This window comes from Eumetopias jubatus, unplaced genomic scaffold (genome assembly GCF_037043125.1).
Source record: "Eumetopias jubatus isolate StellerSeaLion01/CBP00866 unplaced genomic scaffold, mEumJub1_p1.0 scaffold_17, whole genome shotgun sequence".
NCBI lineage: Eukaryota > Metazoa > Chordata > Mammalia > Carnivora > Otariidae > Eumetopias > Eumetopias jubatus.
Window position 1 is genome coordinate 33,179,196 of NW_028274823.1, and position 19,728 is coordinate 33,198,923.

The 19,728-nt window shown below is 36.7% G+C and overlaps 1 protein-coding gene across 2 annotated transcripts in view; it reads left to right on the forward strand.

Moving 5' to 3' along the window:
• The window catches only part of LOC114205492 (RNA/RNP complex-1-interacting phosphatase-like), a 51,684-nt gene that overhangs the window by 17,357 nt on the left and 14,599 nt on the right, over positions 1-19,728 (forward strand). For both annotated transcript variants that reach the window (XM_028099005.2, XM_028099006.2), the window contains exons 2-7: positions 1,376-1,451; positions 3,603-3,734; positions 7,070-7,193; positions 12,904-12,964; positions 13,072-13,118; positions 13,523-13,598. In XM_028099005.2, coding sequence (XP_027954806.1) covers positions 1,376-1,451; positions 3,603-3,734; positions 7,070-7,193; positions 12,904-12,964; positions 13,072-13,118; positions 13,523-13,598 — 516 coding nt within the window. The remainder of the gene's footprint in view (positions 1-1,375; positions 1,452-3,602; positions 3,735-7,069; positions 7,194-12,903; positions 12,965-13,071; positions 13,119-13,522; positions 13,599-19,728) is intronic.

A 19,728-nucleotide genomic window follows, 5' to 3' on the forward strand; every position in this document is an offset into this window, starting at 1 on the left:
ACACACAGCAAGAGAGGGAACACAAGCAGGGAGAGTGGGAGAGGGAGAAGCAGGCTTCCCGCAAAGCATGGAGCCTGATGCATGGCTCGATCCAGGACCCTGGGATCATGACCTGAGCCAAAGACAGACACTTAATGACTGAGCCACTCAGGCACCCCATCACTCCTTTTTGAAGGATAGTTTTGCTGGATATAGAATTCTTGGTTGGCTGTATATTTTTTTCAGCATTTGAATGTCATCCTACTACCTCTGACCTTCATTATTCCTAATGAGAAGTCAGCTGTTAATCATGTATAATCAGTACATTAAATAATGATTTTATGAAACCAAACTTACTCAATATTATTTAACATTTATGGCATATGTGTGGTGTAGCAGGCATTGTACTGTGAGGAAAGACAGACATGGTCATTCTCACAGTTTATGAATCAAGAGAGAAACCATGACTTGTCAAAAAAAAAATTACATAATCATGTGTATAGTTACAAACCATTAAGTGCCAGGAAAGAAAGTGAAAGTTATGTCTAATGGGAATGGGTGATGAATGACAGACACGCTCCTGAGAACTGATACTGGAGCTGCAAGCTGAAGGTGACTGAAGGAGTGAAGTGGGAGAAGGGGGCTGAAGGAACAGCATGGAGCATTGGAAGGACTAAGGAAAGGAAACTGTGAAGCCAGAGCCTGGTGAAGGAAAGGTGGTACAGAAATGAAGCTGTAGAAGTAGGCAGGGAATTAAAATGCTCATTTTAAGAAATCTTCATATGTTATAATTGGAATTTATCAAAAATAACTTGGAAATAATTATATGACAAAGTTATTTTTAATACCAGATTTCTCTGTTTCATAAAAAGTCATCATAGATAAATCAAGATGTTTAAAGTTAATGAACTATAGTTCTTAACTGAAGATTAATCAGAAATTAAAACAAGACAGCTCCAAAATAATCATGTTGTGAAAATGATTTGTTTCCTACTTACTGAAACACTGAAAGTTTTCATATTTTACTTTTATTATTCCCACATTAAATACCTGTTACCACTTTTTATTTAATATATAATCCGTGACACTATTTTCCTTCTCTTACTGTTGCCCAAGAAAAATAAAGACAATATTGTTTTGGGTATTGGAAGTTTATATCAGGAATGAATGCTACCTTATTTATTGTAGAAGTGTCGTACATATGTAAAACCTTCCATTGTTTTTGTGTTTTTTGAGGGAGGAAGCAGTAAATTAAAATTCATGCATGATAGCACTCAAAAAGCAACTAACCAACAAATGAGGCTCTATTTATTAAAAAAATAATGATTTCTTTATTTACCGTCTTGAGTCATTAAAATATTTTTATTATAATTGTAGTTGTTTATTTTCATTTCAGGTGGAGGACTGTGACGCCAATTGGACATCCTCTACCTGGAACACGATTTATTGCTTTTAAAGTTCCTTTGAAGGGAGTATGTATATTATTTTCTCATCTATTTTATAAGGAGAATTGGGACTAATGAGATCCGTGTTTACTTAAGATTATGCTGTTTTTCATAAAAATATGTGAAATTTCCAGAAAACGTTTGATATTATGGAAGTAACAGTAAACTTTTTCACACATGTAATTATTGTTCATGCTAGTGTAAGGGAGTAGTTTTGGATTAATTTTTTAATAACAGCTTTATTATGTAATTCACCTATTCACATTCACCTATTTAAAGTGTACAGTGGTTTTTAGTATATTCACGGAGTTGGGCAGCTGTCACTACAACTTCAGAATGTTTTCATCACCCTCACTTCCTCCCAAAAACCCATGGACAGTGGCAGTCACTCCCCTTTATCCCTCATTCCCACCCCCCACGTCCTAGACAACCACTTTCTGTCTTCATAGATTTTACTGTTCTGGACATTTCATATAGATGGAATGATATAATATTGTGACTGGTTTCTTTAGCATAATGTTTTCAAGGTTTACCCATGTTGTAGTGTGTATCAGACTTCATTTCTTTCTATTGCCAAGTTGAATTTTTTAACGGTTCAACTTATTAAAAGCATTTAACAAGATTAAATACTTTTTGAAAGAAAGTATCTTGAATCCTAATGTTATTTCTGCTTTTTATATTTTGACCTATTTAAAAGTTATATAACGCTCTGGTTCAAAGATAAAGATAGATAACTTTTGAGTACCCCCCCCACAAAAATCAGCATTCCTTTACTAATTTGTCAAATCTTTTGCATAGCATTTCCTAAAAAAATCAAAAGATACTTGAAACCCATGCCATGTTTTATATGGCCTCAGATCCATGACAGCTTTAGTTTCTCCTACTTGCTCTGACATTGGGAATGTGTGAGCACACAGTTCAGAATCTTTTATACTGGCCTCCTAATTTAACTCAGATTTTTCTCTTTCACAAGTCTTTAAGTTACTTCCTTAATATATCGAGAAGTAACTTTAAGTTACTTTTTAAATATGCTTAATATAATTAATACTTTAATTCACATACTATAAAATTCACCTTTTTGAAGTATATAATTTAGTTTTTTAATATATTCACAGAGTTATGTAATCAATGACATTAATTCCAGATCATTTTCATCCCCTCAAAAAGAAGCCCTGTAACCATTGGTAGTCATTCCCCATTTCCCCTCCCCCTGGCCCCTGGCAACCACTAATCTACTTTTCTGTGTAGATTTGCCTATTCTGGACATTTCATATAATGGAATCATAAAGTCTGCAACCTTTTGTGACTAGCTACTTTAACTTAGCATGTTTTCAAGATTCATTCATCTTGTAGCATACAGTTCATTTCTTTTTATTTCCAAATTGATTGCGTATAACACCCAGTGCTATATTGAATTAATTTTTTAGAATTGTTTATATTTGGCTCTGTAGTACATTATGTTAACTAATTGTTTTTATTAATCATATAATACAAAAATCAAATCTGTTGTACAGTCAGCACACACCACTGAGAGCAATAACAAATACAGCAGTCTAGAAGAATGCTGGTAAGTTTATAGACGTTGACCAAAACTATAGATTTATCTCCAGACAATCCATATATAACATCTGATAACATTTTAAAAATTCTACACTCTGTTTAATATAAACATGGAAACTTAGAACCTTTATATCTGGGAGAAAAACAAACATTTAATCAAACGAGTCAGACTGGTATCATGAGCTGGATAAGGTAAAAATTTCTGGGTTAAAATCTTGACTGCCATCTAGACTGTGATGTTGGACAAGTAATTTAACTTTTCAAAGCCTCAGTTCAAATGAGAACTCTACTACAAAATTATTTTTCACTAGTGGTTAATACTTTATTCAAACTGAATTTGGTGCAAGAAAATTCCAGTGGATCCAAGCAGGACAGTCCGTTTTTGAAATGTTCCGAGTCCTTGGTGACAGGACATATGTAAAATCACTGAAGCAAATGATGTAAATATGTTTAGGCTCTTTTCACAGCTCCAATTCATTATGAGCTTTGCCAGTGTTCTTAAAGCTATGACAGTTTTCACTGATTCTTTTTGTCTTATGTTTTTTCTCTTCCTTGTTTGTTTTATGTTAAGTACATTTTATCTGTATTTTGTAACCTTATTTTCATTTTTCATTATAGGCAGTTAATCAGAGACTTACTCCAACCCAGAAGTTTACACCAAAGGATTTGATTAGTGCAATAAAAGCATTAAATGTGGAGCTTGGATTAATTATCGATCTAACATACACCACAAGATATTATGAAGTTAAGGTAAAGTTACAGATGTATTTTGTTATCATAGATATGTCTTGAAATAGAAAAGATTTTTTAATACTGCATTTAGAAAGTAACTCTCATGGTTATTTTAATACAAATTTCAGAATTTCTCATGTAATTTCTTCGAAATCTTCTTAATTCTTCACATAATCATATAATACCTTTTTTTCTAAAATCATGGATTGTGCAGAGAGGAAAAAATGGAATATTTTTCTTCTGAGAGAACAAATATATAGAATAAATTATTGTAGATAGAAATAAAAAAGAAAAGCACCGAAGGAGTAAGGAAACAGGGAAAGAGTAACATGATAGAAAAGAAAGCAACAGAAAAAAAATAAAAGAAAAAACATGAGATGCATATTACTGTACAACAGCGTTTTTTGAACTTTTTTTTGCAGCAAAATCTTTTCAATTCTTGCTCTGAAGCCCATTATATAAAGCAGATAAACAGGGAATTGTGCTGGCTGAAGCAGAATATTAGCATCCACTAGGCCTCCTCATCCTCCAGTCCTACCCTCCCTGTCCTGAGTCTTAGCAACATGACTTAGCTAAGGGCTATGGAGAGCAAGAGAATTTTAAAACCTTGTTCTAGAGGAGAATAACTCTTGAGCCTTGCTATTCAATTGGATTAGTGCCATCAAAGATGTCATCTGTCATTCCTGCCCTGATTAGGTGACATTTAGTCTTGGATATCTTGCTGCCCTGTCAAATTTCAACATACATATAACTAAACACACCATCATTTCTTCCTTTTTTTTTTCCTTAAGATTTATTTATTTTTTTATTTGACAGAGAGACAGCGAGAGAGGGAACACAAGCAGGTGGAATGGGAGAGGGAGAAGCAGGCCTCCCGCTGAACAGGGAGCCCGACGCGGGGCTCAATCCCAGGACCCTGGGATCATGACCTGAGCCGAAGGCAGACGCTTAATGACTGAGCCACCCAGGCACCCCCACACCATCATTTCTTTACTTCTATACGACTCCTTCCCAAAAATACAAATTCGCAATCTCTTCAGCTTTCCTGTTTCTCCTGAAAGCACCACTACTGAGCCTATCAGTCAGGTTCAGATCACCTGAGTCCTGTGTCTTCTGGGTACCCGACATCAGGTCAAGGACTAAACCCTATAGATTTTTTTCTTCTTAAATGTGTCTCATATTCTCCAGATCTTTTACCTCATTATTCAGTAGCTAGCCTTTTTTATCCTTCTTTGACCAGTTGTGCCTAAACATAATTTTCATGCCCACTCCAGGTCCTTCCTAAAAAAAATCTCAGTTCTCTCTGCCCTCCCCACTGTTTGAATACATCACATCTAAACTCCTCTCTCTGTTTTTCAAGGCCCAATTTAATCTGACCCCCTTCTCATCATGCTCTTCTGTTTCTTACACAAATCATCTCCACTATCTCGTGAACATTCTTGATTCTGTGCCTCAAGTCATTCCAGATACTTGGAATTTTTTTCTTTCCCTCCCTGTCTAAAACTATACCTATTTTTCAAGGCCTAACATTTACAGCTTCTCCTGGACTGTTATGCAATTTTTTTATTTTATTTTTTTAAATTTTTTCTTGTTATGTTAATCACCATACATTACATCATTAGTTTTTGATGTAGTGCTCCATGATTCATTGTTTGTGCATAACACCCAGTGCTCCACGCAGAATGTGCCCTCTTTAATACCCATCACCAGGCTGACCCATCCCCCACCCCCCTCCCCTCTAGAACCCTCAGTTTGTTTTTCTTTTCCTTTTTTTTTTTTTTAAAGATTTTATATATTTAATTGACAGAGAGACAGAGAGAGGGAACACAAGCAGGGGAGTGGGAGAGGGAGAAGCAGGCTTCCCGCCGAGCAGGGAGCCCGATGCGGGGCTCGATCCCAGGACCCTGGGATCATGACCTGAGCCGAAGGCAGTCGCTTAACCAACTGAGCCACCCAGGCGCCCCCTTCAGTTTGTTTTTCAGAGTCCATTGTCTCTCATGGTTCGTCTCCCCCTCCAACTTACTCCCCTTCATTCTTCCCCTCCTGCTATCTTCTTCTTTTTTTTTTCTTAACATATATTGCATTATTTGTTTCAGAAGTACAGATCTGTGATTCAACAGTCTTGCACAATTCACAGCGCTCACCATAGCATATACCCTCCCCAATGTCTATCACCCAGCCACCCCATCCCTCCCACCCCCCACCACTCCAGCAACCCTCAGCTTGTTTCCTGAGATTAGGAATTCCTCATATCAGTGAGGTTGTATGATACATGTCTTTCTCTGATTGACTTATTTCACTCAGCATAACACCCTCCAGTTCCATCCACGTCGTTTGTTATGTGATTTTTTGACATATAACTGTTCAAAGGTCATTATCCTTATTTTTCCAAAACTATTATCTGCTCCTAGGATCTGACAATATGCATTTATACTCATCACCAACCTTGATATTCTTCAGATGAATATTGTTAGTTGATTAATTGATTTTACTTAAATGATGACATTAGCCCTTCTCTTTTTAGGGTCTCCACTTTAGACTCCCTTGCAAACCGAAGAATGAGTCAGGGAACAGGCTTACTACATAGCCTAAGCTGATATCTTGAATTGTAACACCAACTGTGGCGTTAACACTTCTTTTTTTTTAAGATTTTTTTGTTTATTCATTTGAGAGAGAGGGAGAGACAGCACAAGCAGGGGGAGAGGCAGAGGGAGAGGGAGAAGCAAACTCCCCACTGAGGAGGGAGCCCAACGTGGGGCTCAATCCCAGGACCTGGAGATCATGACCTGAGCCAAAGGCAGATGCCTAACCATCTGAGCCACCCAGGAGCCCCTGGAGTTTACACTTTAAGCTTGTATATTAGGTTGAACCTGTGTCTGCTTAATCATTTGAATCCTTAACTCATGATTGTCATTGGCCAGTAGGAATTGGTCTTCTTTTATAGCCTCTTTTCATGTGGACTACAAAAGAGTTCCACAAAAATAGGGGAACCTGGATAGCTCAGTCAGTTGAGCTTCCAACTCTTGATTTCAGCTCAGGTCACCATCTCAAGGTCATGAACTTTAGCCCCATGTCAGACTCCATGTTTAGCAGGGAGTCTGCTTGAGATTTTCTTTCTCCCTCTGCCCGTACCCCCACTTGCCCACGAGTGCTCACTCTCTCTCTTTTTCTCTCTCAGAATAAATAAAATCTTTAATAAAAAACAAGAGAGTTCTACACAAATTGATCTAAAGTGTGCCTTCAGTAAAATCATTGTGCCTGATTTAAAAAATACGGAATGGTAAGTTTCATTAGGTTGAAGAATTTGTTTTTAATAACTTATAATTGTTGTATTCTGTATCCTTTGTTTCTAGGATTTACCTAAAAGTATTCATTATAAAAAACTTTATACTGTTGGACTTGAAGTCCCTGACAATGCTACTATTCTGCAGTTCAAAAAGTGGGTCAGAAAGTTCCTGTGGGAAAATGCAGAAAATGGTAATTAATAACCTTTAATGTAAACAAAATGTTTTTATTTAATTGACAAAGATTATTTTAATAGAAATTATTGTAGACCACTTAAAGATGATATACATATTTTGCTTAAATACTTCTAGTTAAAAGGACATTATCAAAGATTTCCCTTTAGATTGCAATGTATGCATGCCCCTCACTTAAAGAAAACTTGGTTTGGAGAAAGTAAAGCATACAGAAAAGGTACATTGGAGGATGATTCTTTGCTTTACAAATGGATTCCCTACAGCATTCCTTAAATGCTGACACTCTCAGGACAGATAAAAATATAACTCAGTATTTTAAAATTGACTTAGAAATAACTTTTCTTGAAAGACTATGTAGCAGAAAATGAGGTACATCTTAGTCTTTTTGGTGTACAGTTTGGCTTCATATAGAAAAGAAAGATAAAACTTAAAGTCTTTTGGAAAATTTTTAACTCCATGAATGTATTTTGGGGAATGTCTTCCCTAAATAAACAGAAGTGTATGTAAACATGTGAACAAGAATGTTCACTGATATGTTTTTAATATTGAAATACTGGAAGACACCTAAAGGATCATTAACATGAAATTGATTAAATTATGGCATTTACATACACATAGAATAATAGGCAGTTGTTAAAAACCAAGTAAAAGAAAAATATTCAGTGATTTGGCAAAATGTTTGCAAGATATTTTTAAATGACAATGTCACTGTATAATTATATTTATAAATAACGTGAGCAAACGTATCCAAAAGGATAAACATCACAATGTTAATAGTGGCATCTGATGGTGATTTTTGTCTTCGTATTTATATTTCCTGTGTTTAAGGTGTTTTTTTTATAATGGAAATGTATTTCATAGTTTTAAAAGGTTGCTTTAAAAAAACAAAGTGTTATCCAAGTGTTCTCAATGCTTAGTGGTCAAGGACTTACCTTTACTTCTGGTAGAGTCTTCCTTGTAGACTGGAAGACCTCAGAGGTGATCTGGCCACATGAGCATCTTCACGCTAGTGATTTCCTGTTTGTCTGGGTCATAAGAGCTACTAAACTTCAAAATTCATAAACTAGAGTGTACCTAGGATTAGTCTCAGTGGCTCATAGATGCTACTTATGGATAGCATGGCTATAGCGTAGATTTCTCTGATGACACCTACACTCTTCAGATTTCTCATTCTCTTACTCCCACTAGGTCTGATTCTCTCTGGACTCCTTCCTTTCTCTCCCTGCCTATTAGTCCTTCTGGGTTTCTTTTATGTCCCTTACCCTGCCTGCCCCACTGGCTGATAAAATCAACTCTGTTTTCCCAACACTTTTAGTTTTCTTAACTTCTCTCTTCTCATTGTCCTTTCCTTGTACCTGAGCTAAGTAATTACAATAAATACCAATTTTCTTTTACTTTCCTGCATCAGTCTTCTGAATTAAGGAAATTTTTTACACCCGGAAATATAAAAAGGACAAGAAACCCATTTTGGGGGTAAATGAACAGAAAGAAAAGAATGAGGTTGGTATTGCCTACCTAGTTTCCTGGACTTAGGGAAGAGGCCTGCTTCTTCTTGGGAAGTGGCTTATTTCTGATGCGTTGCTCACGGCTCCCCTTGAACCAGCTGTACAGTAAGAGCCTGAGAAGTAGAACTGATTTCAGGGTTTCAGGCTGATGGGAATGGTTACAGTGCCAGCTGCACACAGCAGTCTTAATCTGAACCCACAGGTTCTACTTCTTACTGCGTCTGTCCCAACAAATCAAAAACAGCTTCATAAGCTTATTTTCCCCAAAGACTAGGCAGAGGGGAGAGGGGCTAATTGCTATTAGTTAAGCTATTTATCTTAGGAAGACAGATTTAATGAATCTAGATACTACTGGGCAGTGTAAGGTTATATTTTAGTCTGTGGTACCAAAAGTTTGTGATGCTTTGGGTACTAGAACATTGATATGATCTTAAATTCTTGATTTTAAAAACCAAGTGGAGAAAAAAAATCTGTAAAAAGAAGATTTCATATATAGACTGAAAAGATACTATTAAATAACAAAAATTCAGCTGAGTAACTTAAAGATCAAATTGGCCTTATTCAATGATTCATGAAATGGGCAGCATCCCATCTAGCAAATAGAAAGGAGCTCCATCCAGAAAAGGAGAGGTTTTTAAATGCAGAGAGGAAATTATTAGCAAAGAACATATTGTTTTAGGTAAGGCCACCCTCCTATAGGGAACGCAAAGGGTCTATCAGATTATCTCCTTGTGCTGCCCAGGAAATTCCAAGTTGACTGATGAAAAGTCACATTTCTTGGAGAAGCTGAAGCTGCACTTAGGCTAGGTATTAAATCTTGGTGGGGTTTAGCATAAGTGATTCCAGTTTGGGCTACTGTCTCCTTTTTAACAATACATATCCCTTTTTTATCTTTATTCCAAAAGTTAGTCACCAGTAGATCCTTAAGAAATATTTTCTAAATTCTAATGCAAAAATACTCAACCCTAGTTTAATTGAACAGTCTTTCCCTTCTGCGCATGTTAGAGAAAATACCTCCACAGTGTTGGCTGGGTGCCACCATGGGTCGATGGTTAAGGGTTTCAGCTGGGTTCTTACTGCTGCTTGGCAGTCCTCTCCCTGTCCCCAGCCAGCTCGCTCTTCTGTTTCTGAATCGTGCCTACATCACACTTCCTCAACTCAGGTGGCATATCTTCCCAATTCTCAGAGGTCCCTTTCTTACTCTCACCTGTATCTATACTCGCATATTCTTCCTTCTGCTTTCCTAGGAATAGCAGACCAGACCACTACCTCTCCTCCAATCCTGCCTTCAGGACATTTTCTTCATTTATTCTCAACTCTGTAATACCAACATGTGAACAAGCACGGGCCTCTCCTGTATCTTAAAATCATCCTCACTTCTCCATCTTGCAATCTTAATTCTTTCTTTCGTTCTCCATTTCATTCCTCTGCTGATTACACTTTTAGGAGAGTTGTCCCCACTCATTGTGTCCATTCCATTACTGTTCACTAAAGAGATTTTTATTGACCACCCATAATCTGATTTCTACAGCTCTCTAATTGTAGTTCAATTAGAAGATTGTAGAAATTCAATCTTCCATCCCTATCTTGCTTGAATCTCTGTAAGCTTAACTTCTGCTGTTCATTCCTTCCTTAAAATTTTCCTTTTGGCTTCTATGATACTGTTTTCCTCATTTTCTTTTCTATCTAAGTGTTTTTCAGTTTTCTAGCTAATAATTTCCTTTTTCAAGTTTTCTTTGCTAATAATCCACCTTCACCCCCCCACCACCACCACTTCCTCTCTGCCTTTTGTTCTACTCAAATCCTTGATGCCTACTGTTCTTAAGAATCTGTCCTGCTTTTGGCAACTGCAAAGCTGGGGAGATCCTGGATGTCAGATCTCATTGTCCTCCCAGTCCTTCCACTCCTTCCCCAATCCCAAATGGTTTGTTAAAAAAAAAAAAAAGAAGAAGAAGAAGCAGCAGCCTCACTTCACTTTTCCTCATCTTCTCCTATTTTCAACTTTGGCCCCCTAAATCTGTATCTCTAGCACAGACCTTTCTCCTGAGCTCCATGTCACTGTTCACATGCACCTTGTATCCACCAAGGGGTTCATCTGGCACCAATAAACTGAACACGTCAAAACTGAACTCTTAAGCTTCCTTCTTCTGCCCGTACCTCCCACATCTACTCTCACCCTCTCTGATCTGGGTTATTATGATGGCCTCTTGCATAGATTTCTTGCCTCTCCTCCCACCGTTCATTCCTCCAGACGTCCATGAATTTATCTGTCTAAAATGCACATCTGGGGCACCTGGGTGGCTCAGTCGGTTAAGTGACTGCCTTCAGCTCGGGTCATGATCTTGGGGTCTTGGGATCGAGCCCCACGTCGGGCTCCCTGCTCAGCGGGCAGCCTGCTTCTCTCCCTCTGCAGCTTCCTCTCCTTGTGCTTTCTCTCTCTCTCTCTCAAATGAATAAATAAAAATAAAATAAAAGTAAAATGCACATCTGATTAGGTCATTTTCTTGCTTAAAATCCTTCAGTGGTATCCCATCTAATAAGCACCAGATTCCTTAACATGATTCTTCATGACCTGATTCTTGGCTTCCTTTCTAAAAACTTCTTTTTTATATAAGTTTATTTTTTTTTCGTAATCTCTGCACCCAACATGGCACTCAAACTCATGACTCTGAGATCCTAAGTTGCACAGTCACTGACTGAGCCAGTCAGTGCCCCTCTAAAAGCCTCCTACATTTTTTTCACGTGTGTCTCACATTATTTCCCACACAGGTGCTATCCTCCTAGCATTTGCACACTCAACTCTCTTAAAATGTTTTCCCATCTTGTTTTTGATGAACTTCCTCTCATTTCTCAAGATTATCTCAGTGTTTCTTTCAAACTACCTCTGAAACCTCCTCTGCCCCAGTGTAAATTTAAGGGCTGTTTCTTATGTACTCTCATAACACATTGGTGTGCATTCATCATGTATTATGATAAATGCTTTGTTTACTTATGGCTCTTCCCCTACTAGACTCTGAACTCTGAGGTGCCAGATAGATTCAGCTGGAATTACCTCAGCTATCATTGCTCAAATGAAAACCTCACCCTTGTGTGAGTGTGTGTGTGTGTTTGTGTGTGTGTGTGTGTGTGTGTGTGTGTAAAGCCATATGGAGATATTTAAAAAAAATATGTACATATCAGGAAAAGTGTTTCAGATAGTAATGATTCTTCTAATATAAAAAGGCCATCAATTAGTTCTGTTATTTTTACAAAAATGAATTCCATTTCATTCAGTCTACAAAATAATGAAAACAGGTTTCTAAAGTCTCTTATTGTAACTGATTCTAAATATGTTCACCCAGAAATTTATGGTATTTGAAAATAATTTAAAGACTTGGAAATGTGGGTTTTAACCCATTGTCAGTTGAAAACAATGTCCTAACACTAAATGAATGCTTCCTGAATCTTCCTTCACACATGGTCCTGAAGAGAGGTGGCAAATCAGCTCTTTTGAGAAGTTCTGGCAATTGAGAGGATAGGAAAGGTGAATGTAAGGTAAATACAAGTGAAGAAAAAAACATCTAGAGCATGAATCTTACTGAAAAATTTCCTCAGAATTGATACCCAATTTGAATATGACTCTCAAAATCCGTCTTCTCTAGGGAAGTACTCAATTTTTAACCTCACGATAGGGAAACTCTTTAAGATAGGTCATTTCCACCATGCAGAAAAAGGTTCCTGGCCCATCCACAAAGGTCAGTAGATTCATCTTACTTTTAATTCTTCAACTGTGGTTTCAAATAATGTGCCTTACAGGAGAAATGGTGTCATAGGTATTTCTATTAATCAGAAAGTCTTAGTACATTTCATTGAATGCAGAGGCAATTAATTAAGATCAAAGAAGTAAGTTTAAAATTATTTCTTTCTGAATAATGTTTGAAACATATTATTCATGATCATGATATAAACTTTGTCCTTCATTTGATTATCCTTAAAAATTCACCTTTTAATACAACAGGGTCAACACAGAAAGCCTGTGTCTTTCCTGAATCTTTCATAGTGTCCCTTTAACATACTAGATTTAAATTTAATGACCAAGAATTCTACTAGTGGTAGAATTTTTATTTAAAATTATATTATAAATTGTTTATAAAATGTTATTTTATTATGCTTTTCTCATCTTAATTTTTTTCATACTTTTTAATGTTTCTTTACATTTTATAGATAAACTCATTGGAGTTCATTGTACCAATGGAATTAACAGAACAGGATATCTGATATGTAGGTAAGAATGATATAGGTGCTAAATTTTCAAGTCTGTCTTCTTGAGAAGAAAATTTTAAAATTCAGGCTTACTTATCCTGTAAAATTAAAATGATATTTTTAATTCAGGTACCTTATCGATGTTGAAGGCTGGCATCCAGATACAGCAATTCAAGGTATTTTTAGAAAGTTCAGCTAAAAGCAAGGACCAATTTATGAAAATGTCTAGTGCCATGTAAATGAATATGGATTAAAATATGGATAATAATGATTTTTTCTTTTTTATTCTAGTTACTACCTTTCCGTTAATAGCTTTTCAACTTAATACACTTTAACTAGATTTTTCGTATAGCCATTTACTCCAAAAAAAGAAAAGAAAACATGGGAACATTAAAAATTAAGGTAGTAATGTTTTTATATTAAAATATCTATAACTTTTTAGGATCTCATCACGGCTACCATAATAAATCATTTTATTATATAATCTGTTAGTTGGTGAGCAAAATCCAAGGATCTTGTCACAAAATTTATCTCATTAATTTTATTTGATCAACATTAATCCTTCATTGATTATTCTTAGCTTTTGGTGAGGCCCGTGGTCATCGAATAGATGGATGTGTGTACTTAAAGGATCTCAAAACTCGACCCATGAGAAGGTAAATTTTAAACTGGACTGTGAGTTGTATCTTATCCAAGGATCTTACTCCTTTAGTAGATTTCTTTCTTATCCTTTGCAGGTTTCTTAAATTAAAACCTTTGTTACACTCTCATTGTTAAATATAAAAACCAAAAGAAACCTAATATGCATATCATTAGGACACTCTGCTGGCCATAACTGATTTTTGTGTTAAATATATTCAGAAGTTTTAAGAAACTATCCTAAAGAATATTAATCATAGTTAAAATCTACCATTGTTACCCTGTCAAAAAATTCAGACTTTGTCATCTCCTAAATTGAGCATCATAGGGCATGGAAGAAATTATTTTGAACTGAAAAAGCTTTAAGTATACAGGTATTACCAGTCAGTCACCTTTACCATATCAGAGGAGCCTTGAGATGCCTCTCCTAAAATGGTAGTCTTTGACTTGGCAATATAGTAGATATAGCTGGAGAATGTCTTAAAAAGACAGATTCCTAGGGCCCACCATATAAGCTACTAATTTAATAGGTTTAGTGTGGTGTTTAAGGAGAGAAGTGTCAGGAATTTGATTTTTAAAAGATTCTCATGATCGGGAGCCAATGTGCTAGACCATATACATTGACTAAGTAATTCATGGACTTCCAACCTTAGTAAACTGAAAAATGTACCCTTTAGTAAGTAAATGATTTGACTTCTTTGATAGAACTCTTGATCATCATCTATTATAATAGTTTGAGATTGCCTTTTAGAAATAGCAGCTCAGGGGCACGTGGGTCTGACTCTTAGTTTCAGCTGAGATCGTGATCTCAGGGTCGTGAGATAGAGCCCCACGTGGGGCTCTGTGCTGAGTGTGGAGTCTGCTAAAGTTTCTCTCTCCCTCTTCCCCTGCCCCTCCCTGCCTCACGTGCGCTCACACTCTCGCTCGCTCTCTCAAACAAATAAATAAAAAAAAAAAATTCTATCTTAGAAAAAATAGAAAAAGCACAGTTTATTTTAATAGTAAATAGATAAAAGATGCATTTACTTCTTGAGGTCTATACTGATTCATGATACTAAGACTATGTATCATCATAGAGGAACATATTTTTCTTTGGTAAGAAATCCTTTGCCCACTTTATTTAAAAACTACCTCAAGCAGGACACCTAGGTGGTTCAGTTGATAAGCATCTGACTCTTGATCTCAGCTCAGGTCTTGATCGGGGTCGTGAGTTCAGGCCCCACATTGGGCAGAGCCTACTTAAAACAGACAGACAAAAAAACCCACATCAAACAGGGGCACCTGAGTGGCTCAGTTGGTTAAGCGTCTGCCGTTGGCTCAAGTCATGATCTTGGGGTCCTGGGATCAAGCCCTGAATCGGGCTCCCTGCTCAGCGGGGAGTCTGCTTCTCTCTCTTCCTCTGCCCCTTCCGCCCCTGCTCATGTTCTCTCTGTCTCTCTTTCTCTCAAATAAATTAAATCTTAAAAAAAAACTACACCAAACAAGTTACCTAGACAAAAAATTTAAGATGGGCCAGGATACAACTTGCTTGTTTATTCACTTTGAGAGTGAAATTTAGTAATTCAACAAATATTCATCGAATATCTGATATATTCTAGGCACCATTCTGGATGCTGGGGACATAGCAGCAAACAGAACAGACTAAAATATAGAGCTTATATTCTAGTTGGAGGCAAACAATAAACAATTTAAATAAGTAAAATATGTAGCTTGTGATTCAGTGTTAATTACTATGGAAGAAAGTAAACCTGGAAAGGGGAATGGAGGATGTCAAGGTGATGGTAGGGAAGGTTGAGATTTAGAAGGATCACCAAGGAAAGCCTCACTAAAAAGGTGACATGTGACTAAAGCCCTGAAGGAAGAAAGGGAGCAATCCCTGTGATTAGGTTTGACTGTTGACCCTACCCAGCATGGACCCTGTTGTCAGCCATCTTCAATGTCCTTACCAGGACCCTAGATTTGTTCATTCCACTGACTTTCCATTTGGCCAGTATGGTAATTCCCAATTTTGGGAATTTTCAACAGCTTCCCTTCCTGAGCTGATAAGTATCATAGTCAAACTATGTTAAGTTTAGCTATAAATTAAAATTATCTAACACTCCTTTACTGCTGATGTTTGTTAAACTAGGCAGATTAAAGAAAAGTAAGTGGAGAGAAAATGCAAAGGTAAGAAAATGGGCAGTTAGAGACCACTTGTTAAAGAAATTTGGCAAGAAATGGAAAGAGGATAAACATCCATAGGAAACTGTAGGATCTGTTTGCTCATTACTATAACCATACAACAAATGTGAGTGATACTCTGACTAACCATTCCAGAATTTAAGCAATAATATAATATCTGCTATTCTGTGCTTTAAAGTCCTTTGCAGATTATCTGCAAATACGAGACTAAGCAACATTGCCATCTTATAAAAACCACGAACTGACCGTGACCTACTTCCCCAGAGCCTTGGCCCTTAAGATCCTAGGATAGCGTACGTAAATTTAAGCCAGAGACTACTGGTAGCAAAAAACAAGAGATGTAAAGCTGTGCCCAGACTGAACTGATGCAAGAGGAAGTTACTTTTGGAAAGACTTTGTAAGTTCTAAATTTGAAATAAAGACCCAAAGTCCCTTCCTATTTGTAGTTCCATCCCTCTCCTTAACCCAGCACTATAACTGTTCACATCCATATAAGGAGAAAGCAGTGTGGATTAGAGAGAATTTTTTTGGAGAGATTTTGCTGCCACCTTTACCTTTTTCCTGAAAATTCTTTGATCTGATCATGCTTTGTAAGACTCTTGAAATTCATGTACCAAATAGGGAAAGTAGACATTATTTACTTATATCCTTGCCTTTAGAGACTAAATTCAGAGTCTGAAGGTAATTTCTTACAAAATTCCTATGAATAAATTCAGAGTCTGAAGATATTTCTTTTTTTTTTTTTAAGATTTTATTTATTTATTTGATAGACACCGAGAGAGGGAACATAAGCAGGGGGAGTGGGAGAGGCAGAAGCAGGCTTCCCGCTTGAGCAGGGAGCCCGATGTGGGGCTTGATCCCAGGACCCTGAGATCATGACCTGAGCAGAAGGCAGATGCTTAACAACTGAGCCACCCAGGCACCCCTGAAGATATTTCTTATGAATGAAGATGAAAGCAAAATCTGAAAGTTTTCTGCTTCCCTTTGAGCTAATTGCTAATTCTTTTTAAAAAATAGTCTCATTATGATTAGTCACTCGTAAAAAGAAGGTATTTCTCATTCAACTTCTTTTAACTATCCAGAATTGAGCTGGTTCACAGAAAATTCTACCTACTACCCTCCCAAAGGATTGTATTTATTGAGAACTTTAGACTTGGAGAAAGTAAAAACTTTCTTCCAAAGCTTTAGTAAAGTTTTTGTAGCCAACTAGATTACAGCTAAATACCTCCCTGCTGTGGGTGTGAGTGCTCACTTGATGTTTTTCTTATTAGATTCACAAACACCTAATCATTGTCTACTCCACCCTTCAAAACTTAAGCTTTGAATACTTCAGAAACTCTTCACAGGGCATCATGACTATGGGCTTATTATTTTTTCTTGCCTTTTCCTTTTGGGTCTTTGCTTCAATGTGAACCTGGCTTGGCCCTAAAGACTGTACATTCTATAAAGGGCAGCAAACTGTTTCTTAAAGAGCCAGATAGTAAATACTGTAGGCTTGCAGGCCATGTCGTCTCTGTTACATATCTGCCACAGTAGCCTTAAAACAGCCATAGACAACATAAACAAATAGGCTGTGTTCAGTAAAACCTATTTACAAAAACAAATTGCTTAGCTTCCTAACCCCTGTTCTAAACTGTTCCCATTTGCTGTGGGTTAATTTTATTTCCTTCCCTTGGTGCTGGAATAAAATACATCTGCACTTTGTCTTATTATAACATGAAGAATATGCTATACTGTTACTTTCTCCAGGTTACTATCCTGGTATCTACCTGAACCTTCTAGATGTCTTAAATACCTGGCTCACATTATCTTTTTTTTTTTTTTTGAGTTGAGATTCATAAAACATGAAGTTAACCAATTTAAAGTGAATGATTGTGAGTGCCTGGGTGGCTCAGTTGGTTAAGCAACTGCCTTCAGCTCAGGTCATGATCTTGGAGTCCTGGGATCGAGTCCTGCATCAGGCTCCCTGCTCAGCGGGGAGTCTGCTTCTCCTTCTGACTCTCCCCCCTTTCATGCTCTCTCTCTCTCTATCTCATTCTCTCTCTCAAATAAATAAATAAGATCTTTAAAAAAATAAAAAAAACAAAGTGAATGATTGCATGGTGTTTAGTACTTTTACAGTGTTGTGTGACCACCACCTTTACTGAATGAAAAACATTTTCATCACCCCAAAAGAAACCCCATATCCATAAAGCATCTGCTTACCATTAACCCCTTTCCCCAACTCCTGACAGCTACTGATCTGTGTTCTGTCCCTATGGGTTTACCTATTGATAATTCCTGTAAATGGAGTCACACAATAGACTAGCTTCTTTCACTTAGCATCATGTTTTTGAGATTCATCTATGTATAGCATATATCGGCACTTCATTTCGTGTTATGGCTGAGTAATGTTCCATTGTATATGCACTACAATCTGTTTATTCATCTGTTGATGGACGTTTGGGCTGTTTCCTCCTTTTAAACCTTTTTATTTATTTTTTGTGGTAATTATTTTTTTGTTTAAATTCAATTAATTAACATATAATGTATTGTTAGTTTTAGAGGTAGAGGTCAGTGATCCATCAGTCTTATATAATACCCAGTGTTCATTCCATCACGTGCCCTCCTAAATGTCCATCACCCAGTTTACCCCATCTGTTTCCACCTTTTTGCTATTGTGAATAGTGCTACTATGAATATATGTGTATATGTATTTATTTGAGTACCTGTCTTCAATTTTTGGATCAATGGGTATGAGAGAACGGTGATTCTCAAATATGGCTATTTGGGGTTACTTGAGGGCTTGTTAAATGTAGACTTCTTTAGCTCACCTATACCTAGTGAATCAGAATGTCTGAAGAAGGGCCTAGGAATTTTTTATGTTTTTTTAATGCATTCAGAATGATTTCTGTTGCCAGTAGGTCACATTTGAGAATCACTATAATAACAAGCTTAGGTTTCAGAATTGAAATTAATAGGCCAAATTGCTGAGCTAAAACCAATATGATGAGATTTATGGAGAAATAGGTATAATCCTACAATTGTTGATTTTTTTTAAATTGCACTGACAAGATGTGGAGGCCTTAGTAGTTCAGATGATAAAAACAGGAATTTTACTTGATGTAGTATGATACAGCTGATCAAAAAGCTAATGTACTTTAAAGGTTGGCATTTAAAGTTTCAGATTGAGGTCAAAGGAGATAGTAGTTTTACTATACATATGGTTCTGCCACATTTCCAGTATTGAGTTCAGTTCTATAGATCACAATTTTAAATCACTGAGAAACCAAGGTGAGTGATAACCGGGTCTCGGGTCTCGTATAACATAGCACTGGGGCAGTTAAGTTCTCTCAGCACTTTGGTTTTTGACCTCCACAAAGAGAGAAATTAGTAATAGATTTTTCAGGTGCCCTTTGGCTCCCAGATGCAATGAACAAAATTTTCACTGACCCTGGTTATTGCTTTTATAGAAATGAATTCCCAGCGTACAAGAAGGGAGTGTGGGAAGTGTTAAATGGGACATAAACACATCAGGTGTTTGTTTTTCGAAGCACACAAATAGAGATGTAGCTCCAGAGCCTAAAATTAGAGCCAACGGCAGCAAGACTTTAACAATTTATAAAATTTAATATTTATATAATATTTTTCCAACTTTATTGAGCAATAATTTTCAAATACTTGTATATAGTTAAAGTGTACAGCCTGGTGATTTGATATATGTATATATTGTGGAATGATTACTAAGAACAAAACAACACATCCACCACCTCACTTAACTCTTTTTTTGTGGTAAGAATGCTTAAGATCTACTCTCAGCATCTTTTAAGTTTACAATACCATATTGTTAACTATATTCATCATGCTGTACATTAAATCCTGGAACTTATGCTTCTTATAACTGACTGTTTGTACCCTTTGAACTGCATTTTCCCTGTTTCCTCTGCCACTCTCTGCCCTGGCAACCACAATTCTATTCTTTGAAAT